The 18,013-nt window shown below is 44.5% G+C and overlaps 1 protein-coding gene across 8 annotated transcripts in view; it reads right to left on the reverse strand.

Moving 5' to 3' along the window:
- Nucleotides 1-13,793: 13,793 nt before the first annotated feature.
- Nucleotides 13,794-18,013, reverse strand: part of TMCC1 (transmembrane and coiled-coil domain family 1) — a 254,562-nt gene continuing 250,342 nt past the window's right edge. For 5 of the 8 annotated variants that reach the window (XM_032346373.1, XM_032351006.1, XM_032350174.1 and 2 more), the window contains exon 4: nt 13,794-17,811. In XM_032346373.1, the coding sequence (XP_032202264.1) occupies nt 17,497-17,811 (315 nt within the window). In that variant the 3' untranslated portion in view covers nt 13,794-17,496. The remainder of the gene's footprint in view (nt 17,812-18,013) is intronic. The other 3 variants (XM_032347131.1, XM_032347881.1, XM_032348709.1) reach the window with 1 other exon arrangement.

Here is an 18,013-nt window from a genome sequence, read left to right on the forward strand (position 1 = left end):
ACAGGATGTATACACGTGTGAAATTAATTAAACTTCACATTTGAGATCAGTCCATTTCCCTCTATGTAAATTTTACCTTAATTAAAAAAGGGTGGGGGGTGTTGAAAACCATGTCTGCCCTCGCCAGGCCTCCCGGTGGGCAGCATTGGGAGCGGAGTTGGGCGGGAGGGGTGGACCCCTGGCCTCCAGGACGGCCGCCGTGGGAGGGTCGCAGGGTGTGGGTTGGGGAGGGGGAGCAGGGGCACCGGCTCTGCACGGAGGCTCTGGATCGCGGCCGGTCTGAGCCCGGGTGTTGGCGACCTGAAGCAGCGTCACCTCCGCGTCCCACTCATCCGCCCAAGCGGAGAAAGGCCGGACGCGGGCCGGCCAGGGTGGGCGGGGGGTCCATTGTCCACACGTCCGCTCCAGCTCCGCTCCTGCCATTGTCCCCGGGGTGGGATCCTCGGCCGGAGCCGGGATCGGGCCGGTGGGCGCGGCAAGGAAGCGGGCTGGGGGAGGGGTGTCTGGGTTGCGCCGCTGAGACTTGCGCGCCAGACTAGTGGTGGAGAGCCCCGCCGCGGCCCCGGCTCCACCGCTCCCGGAACGCCCGATTCAAGCGGCACGCTCGCGCCCCGGGCCCCCCGCCACACACACACACACAGGGCGAGGCCACCATTAGCGCGCTGCCCGTCCCCTGCCTACACCCATTTTTCCCTTCCCGGACTTGGGCTTCTCAAACCACAGATGCTCCGGGAAGGGACACTCCCTCGCGGACGGTCACCTGGGAGCGAGGCCGGGACTGGGGATAAAGGAACCAGGGACCAACATTCCTGCTCTCTCCAAAGTTCCCGTTCTGTTCTAGGCAGCGTGGACACACCCGGAAAGCGCACAGACAGCGTCCTGTCCACAGGAATCCCCCTTCCAGGGAGAGGGAAGAGGGGTGCCCAGCTACAGGTCAACGGCAAATAGATGAATGCACTCCTAGGAAGACTCTTGCGGAAGGGCTCGTGTAGTTGGGGAGTCGGGGTGAAGCGCTGCGCGTGCAAAGGCCCTAAGGCGAGAGAAGGTGCCGGGTGGGTTTGAGGCCCGCGGGCGGAGGCGCGTCGGGAGTGAGAGGTGAGGTCAGCCAGCGCTTTGTGCGAGCTCAGACTTGAGTGGCGTGGCCAGCCTTGAAGGTCAAATCTAGTGAGTGGACGGTGGGGCGTGGACCCCCCGCTGGCTGAGAAAAGGAGGCAGGAAGACTTTGGTTCTAGTCAGGCTCTATCTCTCGCCCTCTCCGGGCCAGTTTCCTTCGTTGCAGAAAGCACGTGATCTGTGTTGGAAGCTCTGAAATTCCGACTTCTTTCAAACCAAGATTACTGTGACTTCGTATTATTTCGCACAAGAATTATGCCACAGCTGTTCACAGAGACAGATGGATTTAAGCGTGCAGGGAAATCAAACCGGCACAGCCAGGGACGCCCTAGGCAGGACGGGTTGCCGGAGGGGCGGCTGGACCCTGGGAGGTTGAGAACCGCAGCCCGAGGCGGGGTTTTGGAAGGTTTCGGGCACGAAGGGTGCGCCCCCAAGCCAACCACAAGGGGGCGACAGAGACCAGGCTTGCCGCATCAGTTTGTTTGGAAATCGATTGAGTTGCAGAAAAGTTGTGAGAATAATATAGAGAACCCTTGGATTCCCTTCTTAAACCTGATTCACCAAGTTTTAGCATTCTTACCCACTCTCTGCATATTTAAGACCCCCTTCAAGCACCGGAGAGTAAGTTGCAGACGTGTCACCGTTGAACCCTAAACCCTTCAGTGAGTACTTAACCAAGAACAAGGGTATTCTTTACACAACCACAGCAAAGTTTTCAAGATCGGGTGATTTAATCATGATGCAATACTATTATCTAACCTGCAAAACCTTATTCAAATATTGCCACTTGTCCCAAGGAGGTCTTTTTATAGCATGCTCCCCTTCCTCAACCAGCACCTCTGCCCACCCAGGATCCATTCCAGGGCATTTAGTTGTTTACTTTTATTCTAATTAATTGAAATTTATTCACTAAGCTTTCCTGGGCTGAAGTAATCACCGTTCTTAACTGAATGACCCTTTGCAGGTCTGAAACCCTCTCCACTGAAAGTGCCAAGTTCTGGGCAAGAGGCTGGACGGGGCAAAGAATGCACCTATATTCTGTAATGGAATCTTTCTTTCATCCTTGGCCTGACCCATTTCCCCAGTCTCTTGGTCAAGGGGTCCACCATCCTCACCCACCACAGTCTTCAAATGGAGCATTGACTCTTTGAAAAAGTAGCTTCTTGTTTTGGGAAAGAAAGGCAAATGCCTCCAACCTGAGGCCAACAAAAGGCCGGTTGGAAGTCCTGCCTGGGTGTGGAGAGGAAAAAGGGCTGTAAGGGGTCCAGAGACAGAGAGAAAGCCTTTGCCAGTCAGGTAGTTCCCATGTTTTGCTGACAACAGGATGCAGGAGGACCCATTCTCTTGTCAACCAATAGAGACTAAACATTTAATTTTTACTGTGGGAAATGTAAACCATACACAAAAGCAGAGGGACCAGTATAATAAATGCTCATTTACCTACCACCTAGTTGCAACAAAAAATAATGCTCGATGATGGATTACTATTGACTTGGTGTAAAACTCAAAAGAAGTTAAAATAATTTTAGTTACATTGCTCCAATACTACTTCCTTTCTTTCCTGTTGCCTATTTATGTGACAAGACCTCTAAGTGCTTATATATGTAAAAATGAGAACTAGGAAGAGATGAAGCCGGACACTGTCTCATCATGGATGTAAGGAATATTTACCCACTGGTACCCCAAACCAGGGAAATTCAATCAACTCATTAAAAATGCATCCAAATAACATTTTGTTTAATAATAAGTATCAAAATTTGTAACATATTCATATTGTTTTGATCAGTTGCATTCCAATACCATTTGTAATGATAACTTTCCAGAATGACAGTTTTTAAATACTTAAGTAACTTACAGAAAATTTTAACTTTTGAAACTTTACATCCATAGGCTTTACTACAGAGAAGTAGGAGCATGTGATAAGGCAGAAGACTACATTACCCTAGGCTGAAACCTTGTGGGGACTGTCGAATTGAGTTCAATTTCAAAATATTAATTAATATTCAACATATTCAAAAACAATGAGGTAAGGGGTGCCTGGTTGGCTCAGTCAGAAGACCTCTTGAACCTTGTGAGTTTGAGCCCCACATTGAGTATAGAAATTACTAAAAAAAAAAAAAAGATAATAATAAATAAAATAAACAGTGAAGTAAAACTGCATTAATAAAGAAGTGCTTATGTGTATACTTTACTGTGAATGATGGTCAGTAAACAATCACTGTGCTCTTTAAATTCACTGGAAATATTACCAACAGCGATGAATCACAATGTCAATACTTAAAATATCCTGGCAAGTACATTCTTTACATCAGATTAAACTTTAAAATACTGTAGATGTCGATTTAAAATTGTGTGGGAAGGTGCACAGGGTTTCCAAATTCCTTTCGGGGCCCTCCTGTAAATTAGTTTGTGGTTCTCCAATGGGTGGCACCAGGGAGCTGGGTCTGGAGTATGGGGACCCATTGCATATGGGCCTTCCTCTAGACTCAAGTTCTCTGGTACTTGTGCCATTGAACTGGGAGTTCAATCACTGTCCATTTCATGCTAGATACCTCCCTTTCCAAAGCTGGGAGCATCCTAAAGTGCCCTCATGGGATATGTGTCATCGGCTCCAAGAGCCCCAGCCATCATCTATCCACTGAGGGGCTGGGAGGTTCCTGAGGAGAGGAACCCAGCCCCTCCCAGTGTTCCCCTCATAGTCCGGGGGTGGGGGGGCCTGGCAGACGTGTAAATGCATAACCACACTCACTATGTAGTTGTTGCAGAGGCCCAGTCCAGCTGGCCCTAGCAGGAATACCCAGAAAAGGAAGTGAAGACCACTTTGCTGGTCTGTCTGTGGGACGTGGCAGGGGAAAGGGGTTGATCAAGGAAGTCTTCTGAGAAGAGGTGCTCTTCGAAGGAAGAATAAAAATTTCCCAAGTGGACCAAAGGATGGAGAAGCAGTGGGAACAACAACTCCAAAGGTGTGGAGGGGACATCAAGTGGCAACATTCTGTCGGGTGTAACAAAGGATACACTTGGGAGTGGGGCTTCCAAGTAATCACAACACTAGTTAGATTCCTTGAGCCTGTGCTGTGTCAGATTCTCTTCTAGGGACTTGGATGGGTTAATTCATGAAGCCCTCATCACCTCATGAGACTGGTGTGTTATTACCTCTATTTTCCAGCTGAGTAGAGAGGCAGTGAGAGGTGAAGTGATTTGCCTGAGGTCACCGGGAGTCAAACTTGGGCAGACAGGAAGACAGGCTGCCTGCTCTGCCCACACTGGATGCCTTCACAGAGACTTTTCCCCAGAGGCTCCATTGTTCTCTCCACTGACCGTCAGTCTTTGCAGGATGAACCAGGGCCCGAATGTGCTCTGCTGTTCTGGGTACACATGCCAGATTCCCAGGGGTGGCAAAGATGCTGTTGCCCAGCTGTGGCCAGTCTGGGCTGAGCCCGGTGGAAAGCAGTAGGATGGGCCCCATGGTGAACCTGCAGCAACTCTGCTCGACCCTGGTGTTTGTTGAACTTCGGGGGTCTTGGCTTCCTCTGCTTTCAGCTGCCCACTGAGCAGAGGGCAGACAGGCAGGGCTGGGGCTCTGTTTTGTGGCTTTCTCTTCTTCTTACTCACTTATGCCTTTTTTTTTTTTTTAAAGATTTTATTTATTTATTTGAGAGAGAAACAGTGAGAGAGAGCATGAGCGAGGAGAAGGTCAGAGAGCGAAGCAGACTCCCCATGGAGCTGGGAGCCCGATGCGGGACTCGATCCCGGGACTCCGGGATCATGACCTGAGCCGAAGGCAGTCGTCCAACCAACTGAGCCACCCAGGCGTCCCTCACTTATGCCTTTTAAAAATCAAGACCTCACCTTGCCCATCAGTGCCACCATTTTTTACCTGGCTTACCTTGGGCAAGACCCCAAGTCTCCTTGGCTTAATTAGCAAGATACCATATATATTGATTGGACCACATGAAATTGCTGAGTTTTGTTAAGCCAAACACAAACACAATTATGGAGTACTGGAAATTTCTCATGGTTCCATCTACTTGTATCTAATAGGAATGCTGGGAGGATTAAAAAAAAGATGATTCATAATAACGTAGCTCCTAGAATGGATGAGCACCAGACAGAGTGAGCTATGTGTCCATATAGGTGTCCTGCCAGAGTGCGGGGCTGGTATTAAAGGCATAGAAGTGAGTAAGACGTGGTTTGTGTCTTAAGGAGTTTATGGGAGACACATGAATAGACGGTTAGATCAGGCCCAAAGGGGGGTTAGTTTGAATTATGCTGGTTTATCTTACATGTCAATCCAGGGTGAGGATAGATGGTGCTGAGGGTAGGAGTAGCTGGGGCCAGTGCCCTTGGCGCTGTGGCATGTGTGGTCTCCCCTCTTCTTGCTGGCTTGGGGTCTCTCTGCCAACAGCTCTCTGTATGAACTTCACACTTAGCTACTCCTATGACCCCAAAACTAGGACTGACCCTCTCTTGGGCGTTAAGCCGGACAGTCCCAGACTGAGAATAATGGTGTCATGCAGCCAGCAGGGCTGAAGCTAGGTGGGGGTGTGGTTCCACAAGGAAGGGTATTGGCAGACAATCCCTTTAGGGATTGCAATGCTCTCCTGGCTGCAGGTAAAAAAACCCAACTCAAAGAGTTTTAGCAGTAAAGGAAATTTAGTAGCTTGTGCCATTGTGAGGTTCAACAGATGAAATGGCTTTAAGCATGGCTGCATCCAGGAGTCACACTGGTTTCATGAGGAACCTATCTCTTGTCTCCTTGTCTTGGCTTTGTCTCCCTCCCTCTTGACTTCATGCTTAGTTAGGCAGGCTGAGCTTGGGACAGCTCCGGGCACAAAGGACTCTTGTAGAAAGCAAACCTATGAGCCCTTCTTTCCCAGCGCAGCCTGCAAGAGCCTCAGAACTGACTCTCACTGGTCTGACTAGATCACTTGTCCATTCCTTGAGCCAGGGGACATATGGGGTTGGTTCTACTTTAACCAGGGGGAGTGAGAATGGGGAGAGTGTTTCCTGAGAGCAGACTCAGTCACCAGAGGACGGGATGTAGTATGGTAATACCACACATACACCAACAGACATCATCGGTGAGGTGGGTGCTGTAACCGCGACGGCAGCTAAAGTCGGGACGTTCGAGTGTATGAGGGAAGTCAGGGCAGGCTTCACAGGGGAGTGGCAGCTTCCGCCCTCCAATATTACACACTGAATTACCACATGACCCAGCAAGTCCACTGCCAGGTGTGCACCCCCACAGAGCTGAGAACAAATACTCAAACAAGTACACGTACACGTGTTTGGAGCAGCTGACTTGGAACAGCCAAAAGGTGGAAACAACCCAAGTGGCCACCGACTAATGAATGGCTCCACAAAACGTGGTCTGTTCACACACCAGAATATTGTGCAGACATAAAAAGGAATGAAGTGATGCCACGTGCTACAACGTGAATGAACTTTTTAAACATTACGTTAAGCCACCGTAGCCAGACACAAAAAGTCGCATACGGGATGATTCCATTTCATCCCTCTAGCCTGCACCCCAGTCCTTTAATCATCACCTTGATGATTCCATTTAAATGAAACATCCAGAATGGGTAAATACTCAGAGACAAGAGTCCAGAATGGTGACTAGAGGAGGGTAGAGGGGGAATGGGGAATAACTGCAGACTGGCTATGGGGTTTCTTTTTGGGGTGGTGAAGCTTTTCAAACCAGATAGACTGTGGTTTCACATTATTGCAAGTGTACTAAGTGACACTGAATTGTTCACTTTAAAATTTTGGTCAGTTTTATTATCTGAATGTCATCTTAATTTTAAAAAAAAGGAGCATTTGACCAGAAATAATAAAAAAATCAAAACAGACAAATACTGTCTACTATCTGGTGTTTATAGATGGAGTTTGAGGGGAGAGGAGGGTGGGGAGTGGCCGGCAAGCGCAGATGAAGCAAGACTGGCTACAAGTTGGTAACTGTGGATTTGGATTGATTACACTATTCATTTCTTGCCTACCTTAAATTAAAGAAAAAGAACTTGCTAGGCAGACAAATGAGGAGGGGGTGGTGGTGTCATGGCAAGGAAAGGGAAAAGCACAGGCGAAGGGGCCCGAGGAGTGAAGGGGCACCAGGGAGGACCCAAGGAGGTGAGACACCCCAAGTTCCAGGTCACACAACTAATGGGAGGCAGAGATGCCTTCTTGCCTTCTTTCCTCCCCCCCTTTCTTTTCTCCCTTTCTCTTTCTCTCCCTTTCTTCCTTTCTCCTTTTTCCTTTTTAAAAAATAAACATTTTGATTTTTAAGCAGAAAGCGCTTCAAAGCTGTTACATCAGCAATCACGACATCCAAGCACATACCTTACTTATTGGTGGGGTCCCATTCAGAAGCCATGTGATCTTATTTTGGACATAACTGAGTCAGGATGTATGGGATCCCACCCCACAGAAGATGAGAAGCAGTTTTTAGAGGGAAATGGAACCCTTTTAAGGAAGGCAAGCACTTGGGCAATAATGAAATGTGACAGCCACAGCCTGGGTTGAAAGGCTACAGGTAGGAAAGCTAATGAGAAGATGCATTAGAATAAAAATACATACTCATCAAGGAAATGCAAATCAAAACCACAATGAGATACCACTTTACACCCATAGGATGGGTATAATTAAGAAGTCAGATAATAACAAGTGCTGGAGAATGCAGAGCTTGCTGGTAGGAATGTAAAATGATTCAGCCACCCTGGAAACAAGCTGATGGTTTCTTAAAAGGTTAAACATAGTTACTCTATGACCCAGCAATTCCACTTCTAGGGAAACGAAAACACATGTTCATTCAAAAACTTGTGCGTGAATGTTCACAGCAGCACTACTCATAATAGGTAAAAAGTAGGAAAAAACCCTAATATACAATGATGAATAGGAATATGGTAAATTCATATAATGCAATATTACTGAGCAGTGAAAGGAATAAAATACTGAAACATGCTACCCATAGGGACGAAACTTGAAAATAGTCTAAGTGAAAGAAGCATCTCAAAGGACAAAACATTAAAGAATTCCATTTGTATGAAATGTTCCAAGCAGGCAAATCTACAGATAGCAAGTAGATTAGCGGTTGCTTCATGCCGGCAAGAATGGGAGAAGAGGAGGATGATAGTTCCTTCTGGAGGTGATGAAAATGTTCTGGAATCAGTGATGCTGGATGAGCAACTCTGAATATACCTTAGTAAATATACCACTGAATAGAGAACACTGTAAATGGGTGAATTGTGTGATTATGGGAGTTCTATCTCAGTAAATTTTTAAAATTTTATTGCTAATAAAAAAAGAAAGAAAAGAGGTAGTCTGGGTTGTTTTAGTGCAAGGGCAAGAGTGTCACACGAATAATCCAAGTGCGGGGACACCTGGGGGGCTCAGTTAGTTGGCATCTGCCTTCGGCTCGGGTCGTGGGATCCAGGGGTTGTGGGATCGAGTCCCGTACCTGGCTTCCGGCTCGGTGAGGAGCCTGCTTCTCCCTCTGCTTGCTGCTCCCCCTGATTGTGCTCGCTCTCTCTCTCTCTGACAAATAAATAAATAGGATCTTTGAAAAAACAAAATAACCCAAGTGGGCTCTTCTGGGCTGACAACCTGATCATGGCTATTAAATGAATTTCAGCAGGAAGTGTGTCATATGTTTTGGAAGATACCTACTGAAAATGAGTAAGAGAAAAAAAAGTTTCCAGTGCTTAAAGCAGTGTGAGTCAGGGGCTCAATTAAAAGGAGGTTGTCAAGGACCCCCCGGGCAGGCAGAATGACACTTCGGGGAGTTCAAACACTTGTGAGGTCAACTTTTAACATGTATAAATTACACATACTCTTCAGTTTAATTGTCTGAGAAAAAGGTTCATTGCTAAGTCCAAATTTTATGCTTATTCTGAGAAGCAAATAAATCAATAAATGAAAAATTGAACTATCTTATTTGTTTTTTAGGGCATTTAAAATGGACAAAAGCATCATTCCTTGATATTTGAAATTCTTACATTTTTATACTTGAAATATCAACTATTAAAATACATTTTCTTAGGGGCACTTGAGTGGTACAGTTGGTTAAGTATCCAACTCTTGGTTTCAGCTCAGGTTGTGATCTCTGGGTCATGGGATCGAGCCCCGTGTCAAGCCCCCTGCTCAGCGCAGAGCCTGCTTAAGACTCTCCCTCTCCCCCTCCTCACCATTCTCTTTCTCTAAAATAAATGAATAAATCTTTTTTAAAAATACGTTTTTAAAAAGGACATGAGAAAATTTTAAGCTGCCTGCAGCTACTTTTCTCAGATAACCCATTAGAGGTATAAGCCTTCAATCATTACAGCAAATGAATAACTAAATGGGATAGAACTGTGCTACTTTATTTTTCTTTTGAACATTGGTTTTTGAAGTACCAGTGATGTCTTGATGTGCTCTGTAAGAATTCTGACCAGCTGAATACAACTTGCAGATCTCTTGAATAGCACACTGAGAAGTGGCCCAATTATCATCCTCTTAATGCTCCCATTAATGTACTATATATGGGAACACCATGATACTTTACCTAATTTTTTCTTTTAGATCAGGAAATAATTCATACAGAAAGAGAACAGAATGACCATGGGCCCACCGTCATGCAGAAATCCTGTTATATTTGCTTTAAACCGCTTCCCTGGCTTCCTGCTCCCACCCATCTTCCCATATGCATGAGCCTATTATGGTCATATCCAGATCTCAGCTGCAAATCTCCACTTCATCCTGTCTCAATATTTAACCCTTTCAGTGATTATGACCAATGCTCCTAAGGAGATCATGGGCTGGGCAACAAGTGCTATGAATATCATTTTATTGCTGGAAGAGAACTAAGGTAACTTTATAGTAAGGACACTGGGGTCTAGAAAAATTGATTTGCCTTCTCAAGGTTACACAAAGCCTGAAATCCACATATCTTGATTCATTGTCCAGCAAAATGGAGGAGTAGAAACAGTATAGACTCTAGAGGCAAACTCAGCTGAATTCAACTTCTGACTTTGCCATTGATGAAATGACCTGTAGGGAAAAACCCAAACACTTATCTGAGCTTGTTTTCACTGGCAACATGGAAATTATACCAGCTCCTCTTCAGAGCAGGTATAAGAACAGAAAGTAGCACAGGTAGGACTGTCCCTGGCACAGAATAGGAATTCAATAGTGGTTTTTAAAAAGATTTTATTTATTTATTTGACAGGGAGAGATCACAAGTAGGCAGAGAGGCAGGCAGAGGGAGTGGGGGAAGCAGGCTGAAGGCAGAGACTTAACCCACTGAGCCACCCAGGCACCCCACAATAGTGATTTTTGAATTCTACTTTTTAATGAGCACCTGTTAATTGTCAGGCATCATTCCTGACACTGAGGACATAGCCATGAACATGACAATGTCTCTGCCACCATGCTGGTTAAGAAAACACTTGTAATGGGGCGCCTGGGTGACTCAGGGGGTAAAGTCTCTGCCTTTGGCTCAGGTCATGATCTCAGGGTCCTGGGATCGAGCCCCGCATCAGGCTCTCTGCTCAGCAGGAAGGCTACTTCCCCCTCTCTCTCTCTGCCTGGCTCTCTGCCCACTTGTGATCTCTGTCTCTCTGTCAAATAAGTAAATAAAATATTTAAAAAAAAAACAAACACTGGTAAAATCAATAGCCAACTGTATGAACATCTGTTTGCAAGTAGTTTTTTTTTTTTTTTAATCCCTAGGGCTGTGTTCCTTTTTGTTTGGGTTTTCTTGACACATACTGATTTTTCCATTCCCCAAACCAACTCCAGAACAGGGCTGGCCAGGGATTACCGAGTCTGGTTGCCGAGCCCCTCGTCAGGGGAGAATGGGCGATAGGATATATTTTGAAGAGATCCAGAGAGGTCCCTGTCCTCAAGGAATTCTTGGTCTATTATATTAAGACCATTTGTGGAGCACTTACTTGAGGTCAGGTGCTGGGCAAGACACTTTACAATTATTTCATTTAATCCTCACAATCATCTCTTTAAGGTATGGTTTTCTTTTCTATTTCTTTCTTTCTTTTTTTTTTTTTTTAAAGATTTTATTTGAGAAAGAATGAGCGCACACAAGCAGAGGGGAAGAGCAGAGGGGAGAGGAAGAAATAGACTCCCCAAAGAACAAGGAGTAGATACAGCCCACAATGGCTGTCAAATGCTGCTGGATGAGTGTGGGGCTGAGCTGAACAGGCTGAACACGCTACTACTGTTACACCTCTCCACACTTCCCCTCTGGCAGCAAAACAGCCTTTTGACCACCAAGCCTGGAAACCCAGGCTTCCAGAAAGGCCAGTAGATGGGCTTTATTTGGGTCTAGAGCCCCTTCTAGGGCAATCCTAAAGAAGAAAATGATCTATTATAATCTGGTATTAGAAATATTACCAACTCTTCTCATTTCTCCACAATGGACCTATCATTTTCTTTTTTAAAAGTTTTGATATCTTTAATTAAAAAACAGACAAATGCATTTTGCATTAGAGAGATTCGTACTTTATAGGCGGCAAGTGAGAAGGCCTCCACACTTGGAGTGACTACCTGGGGACAACTCAATGTGCAGTTTCTTTTCTAGAGACTTACATACATTTACACAAACAAGAATATTTTTGCATGAACAAGGAGACAGTATACTTACTATTCCACAACTGGCTTTTTATTTTATTTTTTCATTTACTGTACTGATTTACACATGGGGCTGAACATTTTCTTCTGAAAGTTTATTGACCATTCATTTCTTTTTCTCTGAACTACTTCTTCATAACCTTTCCCTCCTTTTCTGAGTTGTTTTCTTCTTGGTTCATATTAACTTATACTCACACATTGTAGACACTCATCTTTTGTTATCTATGTTGCACAAACCTGTTTTCCAACATGTTCATTTACCATTTACCATTACATGTTCAATTACCATTACATTACCATTTCCTAACAGTATAGTTTTGGGCAAGCCACTGAACCCTGGGTTGTCTCCTTACCTAGACAATGAGGACACTGCCTGTGTGAGACTGTGAGAAGTGAGACTGCATGCCAAGTACTAAGCATTATGCCTGGCATTCAAGAAGTACTCAATAAATGTTAGCCACTCTTCACTACCTAGACTCGAGATCACCAGCTGGCTAGGTTTAGACTTGCCCAGCATTTAAAACCAATACACTTGAATCCTTTAGATGAGACATACATTCTCTGGTTGGCCATACATTCATGTGTCTGTTTTCACAACAGCTTCTCAGATCTGTTACCAGCCTTCCACTCTCTCAAGTTCTTAATGAATGAAAATAAAGCAGGTTTTGAGATTATTATATATAATTATTATAATCAGGCCTGCTCTTTGTACCATTAGGCACTGCATAACACTTGGATATATTGTTCACAGTGTAGCCTACTATAGTGTCGGGCAATGTACAACCTGCACATCTGTACATGGCAGCCTGGTCCACATTTCAAGAAATTTAGGGCATTCATACTGTGATTTAAAAAGCTTTCACAGGGGGCACTTGGGTGGCTCAGTGGGTTGGGCCTCTGCCTTTGGCTCAGGTCATTATCCCAAGGTCCTGGGATGGAGCCCCACATCGGGCTCTGCTCGGCAGAAAGCCTGCTTCCCCTCCCTCTCTCTCTGCCTACTTGTAATCTCTGTCAAATAAATACATAAAATCTTTAAAACACAAAAAGCTTTCACAGAGGCTCTTTTTATTTTCACAACACCCACTAGGTAGGATCAAGGTGGGAATGATATCTCTAAGGACAGATGGGGTAGGAGGCAGAGCTAGTAAGCCAGAAGTGTGGGCCCAAATTTCTCAACATTCAAATTGTAGTTATGAAGAACCAAGTCATGAGGTCCCTGCTTGATATCCTGTCAAAGAAAGGTAAGATGAGAGCTTCTGGATTTCCAGAGGCTTCCCAGAGATCATCAAGGAGAAACTGTATTAAAAATGACTGCCCCTAGGGCTGGCTCGGTCAGTAGAGCATGTGACCCTTGATCTCAGGGTTGTGGGTTCGAGCCCCCAACTGGGCACAGGTATTACTTTAAAAAAAATTACTACCTCTGGAACAAAACCATAGATGGGATTTGGCTACATAAAAACCCTTACATGTATCTAGAACTTCAGATGTCAAAAATTTTACAAAGTGTACCACCACAACATTTGTTTATTAACAAAGCCTTGTAAGAATGGACAGGGATTAGGGAATATAATCAATGGTATTGTAGCAGCGTTGTACGGTGACAGTTGGTAGCTACACTTGTGAGCATAGCATAACATACACACTTGTCGAATCACTATGTTGTGTACATAAAACTAATGTAACATTGTGGGTCAACTACATTTCAATAATAAGAAAAAAGGAGGCAGGGATTATTATATCCACTTGGGGTTGTGAGATGAATTTGAGGTGGGGGTATACCTCTAAAAAACTCCCTCCAAAGAACTAAAAGGCAGTCTTACCTACCAGTTGAAAGGAATTGTGGCAAAGTGACAATCTGAAATGATGGGTATAAAATCCTGGGAGACAGACAGTCACCCAGCTATCAGTTATGGTTTCAAGATACTGACTACACGCACGCATGCACACACACACAGTTTCTAATGTACAAACTAATGGAAAGTTTTCAGACTGACAAACTTGTCATGGAAACTGAATATGCAAAAATAAGGAGCAAAATAAACCCGAGTCCAACCACCTCGTTAATAGCTGAGGTCTTTATTTCAATTTGTATGTACAGTAAAAGTGCTGCTGAGAATATGCAGCAACCAGACAAAACAATAAATGTAATTCTCTCTCAACAATTAGCAGCTTAAGATCTATCAACTACAGTGTTAATGTTCACGCGTTCACAAGTGTCATTTCTGTACTTTTCAATTCGTGCAAGTGAGTTTTTATTCTGACACACTTTGATAAAACACACTTACAGTCTAGTAGTCAGTCCTACTGAGGGTATCACCTAGCATACACAACACACAGAAATGTTAACTCTTAGAGCCATGTTCAAAATCCCCAGTTTCATTTGGGGGTGGGAACCATAAATTTAGCCTGTGTCAATTTGTCGATTATAATATTTGGTTTTGTTTTGGATGCATATTTCCCAAAGCTGAAAGGCAGCTCCTCACTGGAACTTACATGAAATTCAGCATTTCATCTGACTGTACCTCAAAGGAATATGAAGTCAGAAACAAAACCAAATGCAGTGAAGACCACATAAAAATATGCTCAGTATTAGGGCATGGCTAGCAAGGAAGGCTTGATCGCAGAGTTTTCCTTGGTATCGGATTTTTACCTCAGTTGGGTGGCGAGGGTACAGGGGAGAAAGGAGACCCCAGTCAACGAAGTGTAAAATTTAACCTACTTTTTCTTCTTAGGGAGCCAGTGGAGTAGAAAGCCTTCCTTGCTAGGATGCACTGAGTATATACCAAGGAATTGAAATTGGAGCAGACAGAAGTGCCCTTCAGTTGAATCATAAAAAAGGTAAAATGTTAGTTATTCTACAACCTGAACAAGAGTCACCCAGGCTACCACAGCCAGCCTCAAGCACCAGCACTAACAAGTAATCCAGGAATGCTTCATTTCAAAGGGAATGCACGTATTTTTTAAAAGAGAAGAAGCATTAAAGCAAGGGGGACATTACCACTCACAGAACAATTGTTAAACAACCATTAGAGTGAGATTATAGAAGAGCTTTGACTAGACCAGAATTTGGGAACAGCCACAGTGCAAAGAAACACAAGGCAACAGGTGTGGGCAGCAGGAAGTGGGGGAAGGCATGGAAACAGATGCATGGTTACAAATAGCATTAAATGCAGACAACTGTTGGGCCTGGTGAAGAATCAAGGGACAAGACAGCGAGAAAGCCATTACTGTGACTGACCTAGCCCGAAGCTCCTTCCTAAGACAGTTTGAGAGAGGATGGTGGACAGTTAGCATAGGCCTGTTTGGCTGGGAGCTCAGGGGGCTGTCCAGAGGCGAAAACCTTCCTTTGATAGAAATTGTCCCATGGCAAATAGGAACAATTTCAATCCATCTATCACAGTGACTTCTAGTGCCTACAGAACTTAGTAGCCTCTACACGGTTTAGGGGACTCAAAGGTTCTTAGAAAAACTAGAGGATGGTGGCCATAGCCTCTGATAACTTTGTGGGGCTCTCTTCTGTACTCGAGTGATTAAGCTAGAGCAGAAGGTTAGGAGAAACTATGCTAGTTTGACAAGGTCACGGTGTCCTTTGGCACTCCTGCCTAAAGTCACTGCAGTATTTTTAGGCAAAGTTAACATTTAAAATACATAGGCATGGGAACAATTTGTTTTTGGCCTGAACGTGAATTGGTTCCAATTATTTTTTAATAGAAAAATCATCCCTGTGGTCCCTGCTCTGGGCACTAATTTTGAGAGGTCAACAGAGCTAACAGGTTGTACTACAATCATCTGGGGATGGAGTGAAGATTGGGGTACCTGAGTTAAAATATCAAAATGATTATGGAAACAACATGCTGACTCTGAGAAGGCCAGCCTGCCAAAGCCACAGGAGGCTGGAGCTGTCATGTAAACCATCCCCTCAGACAGAGAAGGCAATGCTAATCTAGTTCCAAAAGAATTTCCTGGTGTGGGAAGAATAGGCAAAGCATGCTTTGCTATTCTCTTCAGGGCTATTATGTGCCCCTTGCTCATCACTTGGTTGCACAGAACTGAGGCCAAGACGGAACAGCATTTGGGATTCAATACTATGAATATGAAAAGATTAACTAAGCTTTCTAGATATGCTCTAAAAGCCCAGTTCCATCCTGGTAGAACTGGTTACAGCATGAGGAAGAAGGCTCAGTCCTTTTTTTCTAAACTGTCTATAAAAGTCCACTGAGCATAGGTATGTTAGTAAGTCAGTCTGGATGAATAGGAAGTGGATAACAATTTACACCCCAAACTTGGGTCCTTCTAACCTGACAGATCCTTTTCTGTTCTTTAGGGAGAATCACCTTCGGTTGATTCTCTCAGGCAGACAGAATAAAGCTTTGAAATTAAGGATGCTGGGGCCAAAATGCAGACGGAAGATTCCACATCACTTTGGTTTCAGTAATCAGGGGGTGTTAAAAATAAATTAAGGAAACACAAGGAATTATGTATGACTCTCATAATATAGTCTCAATTCTTCCTCAAGACAATCGATCCCAGTCCAAAGTCACTGGGTGAACATTTTCTTGGGGCAAAAAAATCTCTATCCTATCATGCTGGTTTGTGGAAACAGCCTCCTGCTCTCCCTGCACACCCCTTTCCTCTCCAACCAAGCCAAGCCCATGAAGTGGTAGGTGGGGGTGGCAGGACACCAAAGAGCAGCAGGAGCCAGAGGAGGGAGTCTAAGCTGCATCTCAAAACAAGGGCTTCAGAGGAAAGCATTTATAGCAAGTCTTCCCTTACTCAAACTGTTTCAAGACAAGAGGGAGCAGCACACTTAAATATCCACACATTTCTTCATTTAAAAACATCACTTCTTTATTTCAAAGGAAAAATAAAAGACCCTCCCAACCCTTTCCAAAAAAACCCAATAATAATAATAACAATAATAAAAAATCCTATTAGAAACCATAAGGAAGCACTGAGAGTTTGAGTATTACATTCTTCAAGTATGCTGTTCGGATTTTTTGTTTTTTTAAGTTGGTGACTATACACATATTTAAAAAAACCTTAAAAGTGCGGCCAAGGGATTTTGCTTCAAATTAAGTATTTAGAGGGCTACTTCAAAATACTGTAGTAGGGCTTTGCAGTGATCCTTTGGGGGCATGATGCTCTCACTTTTGTATCCTAGCAAAGGTTAAGGGACCAGGTTCAAAAGTGATCATACTTCCAGGGTTAGCATGAGTGGCCAACTTGGGTGAGAAAGCCAGGGAGACATCCATGTGTTCTTCCACGGACAAGGACAATCCACCCTGAATCCAAAAATTCAGACATGGAATGTGGCAGGATTTCACAGTAAAGTTAGTCTGGGAGGGGGAGAGGTGGTGAGCCCAGACGAGGCGGGGTGTTAGGTTTAACTGGTTTCCCCTAATCAGGTTTTTGCATCTTTTTAGTGGGTTTTAGTGCAGTCCTTCAAGCCACAATTTAGAATGCCCTTCAGTGTGCTCCAGATTGTTGGTTCATAGTAAAGGACTGTTTAAGATTTGCATCCCAAGGAAAATCATGCTACATAAAAATGATCCAAGATTTTTGCCCAAAAAACTTCTTGGATAAAATCTAAAAAATACTATTGCAATTGCGTCTCTTGAAGAAAAAAACATTATTCTAAATGTAAACAGATTCACTCAACTCTTTTGTTGTTGTAGAAAACTTCAGAGTAGGTAAGTTGCTGTCTAATTCTTCGCTGCATGCACTCGCCAGAGGGTAGGGGAGCACTGCCTTCTTGTGCCAGCATCATCTGGGGGAGGAGAAGAACCGTTCCACATAGCTGAAGAGGGCATCCCAGTGCTTCCAGAGAAAGGCAATGAAAACCACAAGGAATAAAGTGCTGAACGTCCTGTTGCGAGTTTTCATGAGAGGAACCACGCAGTTGGCTACGGTGGAGACAAAGACCAAAAGGACTGCCATGACTGCCAGAAGGATGTTGATGAGTTTGCCCAGAAGGTTCCGGGCAGTCGCATTCTCCAGCCCTTCCAGCTGTACCACCTGCTGCTGCTGCTGCTGCAGCTCCATCTTGGAGATGCGGGTCTGGCACGCCTCCAGGGCCTCCTGTGGGCCAGAACAGGGAATAGTTAAGCCTTCTGCTTACACTACTCTGAATAGACGACATGCACTTTGGGCAAGCCAGACGCATCTTGAGCTATGCCAATGATTTTAAATATGTGAGAGTCTTGAATACGAAAGGCTCAATGTGTAAGTCATTATTCCAGCAATTATTATTCACCTAAACTGCCCTCCATGGCATTCCTCA

Source organism: Mustela erminea, chromosome 1 (genome assembly GCF_009829155.1).
Source record: "Mustela erminea isolate mMusErm1 chromosome 1, mMusErm1.Pri, whole genome shotgun sequence".
Classification (NCBI taxonomy): domain Eukaryota; kingdom Metazoa; phylum Chordata; class Mammalia; order Carnivora; family Mustelidae; genus Mustela; species Mustela erminea.